Below are 4,050 nucleotides of genomic sequence, written 5' to 3'. Positions count from 1 at the left end.
CCGGCCTCACCGCTGCCCGGACCATGGGTGGGGACCCCCGCAGTGCCGGCAAGCCGCCCGCCGCCCCCTGGCCCCACGGGGCTGATCTCTTCTTCCCGGCCTGATCCAGCGGGCTGGGGTGAGCCGCAGTTCAGCATTTGATCTGATGGCCCCGAGGGGCTGGCGCATCGTTTTTATATGAGTACAAAGAGTCGTCTTTTAATGAAAGTCCCGTCCCGGATCCCCTTCTTCCCCACCCCACCGGAGCAGGCGGCCAAACCTCTGCTGTCCCATTGGGAATGTTGGGAGCCCATGGTCCCCAAGGAGGGTGAGCTCGGAGCCTGGCACGGGGGCTTGAATCCCCACATGGTCATTGTGGAGTGGGACTGGACAAGTTCACTGGTGGCTTTCCATGTGGGCCTCAGTTTCTCCATCGATGGGGGACCTGTGCCAGCCCAGCCACAGCCCCCACAATGCTTCCCCAGCTGCCCCGTCCCTTTGCAGCGGCGCCCATGCATCATGCAGCAAAGGGAAACCAAGCTGCGAGGAACAAAGGCAGATGGGTGCTCCCCGGCAGCTGTGTGGTCTTGCCTCAGTTTCCCTGCTGGAGGTCACCTTTCCAGGCTGCGCCCCTTGGTTGAGCTGTTTAACCCTTTAAACCTCCAGCCAAAGTATAAAGGCTCCTTTTCCAGGCTGTGCAAGCGGGCACGTACTCCCCAAACCCAGATGGGGGTATCTTGGGAGCCTGACGTGGGGCAGGGGGACCCTGGCAGGACCTCAAGCTTAAAACAAGGGGCTTGGAGGGGGTTTGCACCGGGGGCAGGATGGCAGGCAAAGTCCTGCAGCCTGGTGTCCCAAACACAGCCCCCCAGCTGCGTGAGAGCAAAAAGGAAACCCACATAGTTAAACACCGAGATTCAGCTTGTGATTTTCGAGCCCCCAGGGCTTGGCCAGACTATAAAGGTCTGGGTTTGGAAGCTGCAGCGCAGCCGGTGCTCCCCAGCGAGTGGGGCTGCCGGCAGCACGGGCCGCCCGGGTGCTGGTCCCCAGCGAACCCCAGGGGATGTGGCCTCACAGTCCTCGGGTATCCCAAATCACTGGGGGATGCTGTGTCCAGCCCTGGTGTCCTATGGGCATCCACAGCCAGGAAAATCATGTTATTGAGCAGGATGAGCTCTGAGCCCACGGGAGTGGCGCTGGAGGCAAGGGAAGGCTGAGTGGGGATGTGTTTGGGGTGTGATAAATTTGAGTGGCCCGTGGCCACGCGGTCTCTATGGCATGGGACAGGCGGCGTGGGCGGGAGGCCGTCAGCGCGGCGTGCCTGCCCTCTGCCCGCTGCCAAAATGTGTGGGGGAAGTACAGGAGTTTCTGTAGCCCGCAGCATGCTGGGGAGCGTGGTGTCATGCTCAGACTTTGCCTACCAGCCCGGGGAGGCAGGCACCTCGCTCCAGCTGTGCTGGCGAGGAGCAGCCGCCTCTGGCACGGGCCCAGCCGAGACTTGCCCTCCCGCGCTGGCATTGGCAGGGCTGGCGATGCCACCTGCATCCCTCCCTCGCGCACCCCTGCCCGCCCACTGCTCTCTTTCCATGGGGCCAGTGCCTGGGCAGGGGGAGGTGAGCATGGGAGCCTGGCCAGCAGCCAAGGGGCTTTATCGCCGGCAAGGTCACTCGGCTCGTCTCCCACGGGGTAAAGCAGCAAGTCCCCATCTGGGGAGGGGGAGGCGCACTGAGAGCACTGGCCGGGCTCCCCGCTGCACCCACAGGGCTCCGGGAGATGCAGCTGCACCGGGCATCAGTCACGCCGGGATGCCAGGGCTGTGCCCGGTCAGCACCAGACCCAAAGAGCAGGTGCTGATCAGCACAGCATCTCTGTCACCTCCCACTGGGGACACCACTATCACCTCCAGGGATGTCCTCAAGGGCTTCAGGTTGTGGTGTGGCATGTGCCAGGATCATCCTCTAGCCAGCCCCACATTTGGGGTTCTCACCCATTCCCTGACTGGCTGGGCAGGGCGAGGTATTCCCCCGGGTGCTGGCACACAGATGCCACCAATGCCTTTTGTCCTGGCCTCCCTGCATACGTCTCCCTGTCCCCTTGCCACCCAGGCTCAGTGCTGAGCCAGCACTGCCCCACGTCCCTGCTCCACCCCTGGGAGCAGGTCTGGCTGTGCCCCATCCCAACCCTGCTGCCCCCCGTGTTTGGATGCTGGTTTTGCTCTGCTCTCTGTCCCTCCTGCAGGGCAGTGGGGAGCCCCCTGGTCATGGACCCCAACAGCATCTGCCGCAAGACGAAGCGGCTGGCGGGGAAGCAGGCAGAGCTGTGCCAGCTGGAGCCAGAGATCGTGCAGGAGGTGGCCAAGGGCACCAAGCTGGGCGTCCGGGAGTGCCAGTACCAATTCCGCTTCCGCCGCTGGAACTGCACCAGCCACAGCAAGTACTTCGGCAAGATCCTGCAGCAGGGTAAGGCCAGCGCTTCCTCAGCCTCCCATCTCCCAAGAAGCTTCCAGCCACCTGGTCACACACCTCCCCGGGACTCCTGGAGCAGAGTCTGGGCGTGCTAACCTCTGTGTGTGTGTGTGTGTGTGTGTGTGTGTAGGGGGTTGCTCTGTGCTCCCCGGTGCAGTCACGCTGAGGTTTTACTGCCGGGACATGTCTCCCCGTGTTGTAATGAAGCAATTACCAATGCTCCCAGACAGCGCGGGGCTTCACAAAGCCCAAGAATGCACCCTCGTCTGGCAGTGATTTACTGCTCCCCCAGGACCCTGGGGTGTGCTGGGGGAAGGGGCCCGGGTGGGAGGCAGCGTGCAGCCGCTGGGAGCTGCCCCTCGCCCCATGGGTGCCCTGCAGAGCCCCCCTTCTGGACTTGCAGGGAGCAGAGGAGAGGAGCGTTTGCCCCCCCTGTCCCTGTGCCCCTGGGTGGGCACCCTGGCATCACCCTGAGGGACAGGGGTGGGTGGCAGGGAGGGATGGGCAGGTCCCAGCCAGGGCAATAGAGTGGTCCAAGCCCAGCTCAGCTGCACCAAAGCCAGAGCAGGGGCAGAGCAAGGGGGCACCCGTTGAGTCTGTAAGCGATGGGAAAGCCCTGCCACGCTCCCCAGGGAGAGAGGCTGGGGGGTGGATAGGGAAGGGGGGAATGCTTGAAGCGTCTCGGGCTGGTGGGGCCACTTAGTCGGTAATGAGTTCTGTCCTGCCCCTGTTCCCACACTGGTTCCTGTGCCAGGGTGGATGAAGATGCTGGAGCAAGCCACGGTCTCCTCAGGTATCACATCTCCTGCTGGTGCATCCACTGGGCCAAGGCAGAGCGGGTATGCCCTTGGACCTTGCAGGGGGGTCAGGGTGGCCTCCCTGGGCGCACTGGCAAGGGCAGAGCACCCTGGGCACCCGGCAGGCAGCTGCAGGTACCGGTGTGGGACAGGGCTGGGGCCTCGAGGGAGACACCGGTCTGTGGCAGCAGGGCAGGCTCATTTAAGAAGCTGATTTGCATTGTGGGTTCCCCTGACACAGGGAGGTGTATTCAGTCGAGGGGCAGAGAGCCAGGAGGCACAGGGGATGCTCCTGCCTCTGGAGTCACCTATTTTCACACCGACCTGGCAGGGAGGCGGGTGGGATCTATGCCAGGCAGGGCTCCAGGCTGGAAGCGGGGTGGTGCAGGATGCCAGGGCCAGGCCAGGCAGCAAGGGGGTGATGCTGGGGGATGAGCTGTCAGGTACCCAGGAGCAGCTTGGGTTGGAGGAGATGCAGGGACATCATGCATGGGGATGCTGAAGGAGCCGCCATGCTCTGTTTGGCCCAGCCTTGCTGCTGGGGCAGTGGAGATGAGCAGTGTCCTGTGGACAGGGGTGAGTTTGGGAGCCGCTGGCACTCTGAGGACATGGGACATCCCAGCTAGAGGTGTGGAGGTCCTGAGGGCTGCATTGTGGGTGTCAGAAGCAGAGAGCTTGCCCTGCACTGAGAGGTGCCAGCAGGCACCGGCCTCTCTGTAAGCCTGAAGGGACTGCATAAACAACCCCAGCATTTTGGGGTTCCCACCTGCCATCGGCTGGGCACCTCCCATCCGACAACCTCTTCTTTC

At 63.3% G+C, this 4,050-nt stretch overlaps 1 protein-coding gene across 1 annotated transcript in view; it reads left to right on the top strand.

Annotated features, from left to right (window-relative positions):
• WNT6 (Wnt family member 6) overlaps positions 1-4,050 on the top strand; it is a 12,243-nt gene that overhangs the window by 5,867 nt on the left and 2,326 nt on the right. Inside the window, exon 2 of the mRNA XM_009645682.2 lies at positions 2,218-2,438. Within this exon, the coding sequence (XP_009643977.1) occupies positions 2,218-2,438 (221 nt within the window). The remainder of the gene's footprint in view (positions 1-2,217; positions 2,439-4,050) is intronic.

The sequence above is a fragment of the Egretta garzetta genome, unplaced genomic scaffold, assembly GCF_000687185.1.
Source record: "Egretta garzetta isolate BGI_Z169 unplaced genomic scaffold, ASM68718v1 scaffold219, whole genome shotgun sequence".
Taxonomy (NCBI): domain Eukaryota; kingdom Metazoa; phylum Chordata; class Aves; order Pelecaniformes; family Ardeidae; genus Egretta; species Egretta garzetta.
The sequence above is the reverse complement of the archived record's forward strand: the minus strand, read 5'-3'. Positions and strand labels throughout refer to the sequence as shown.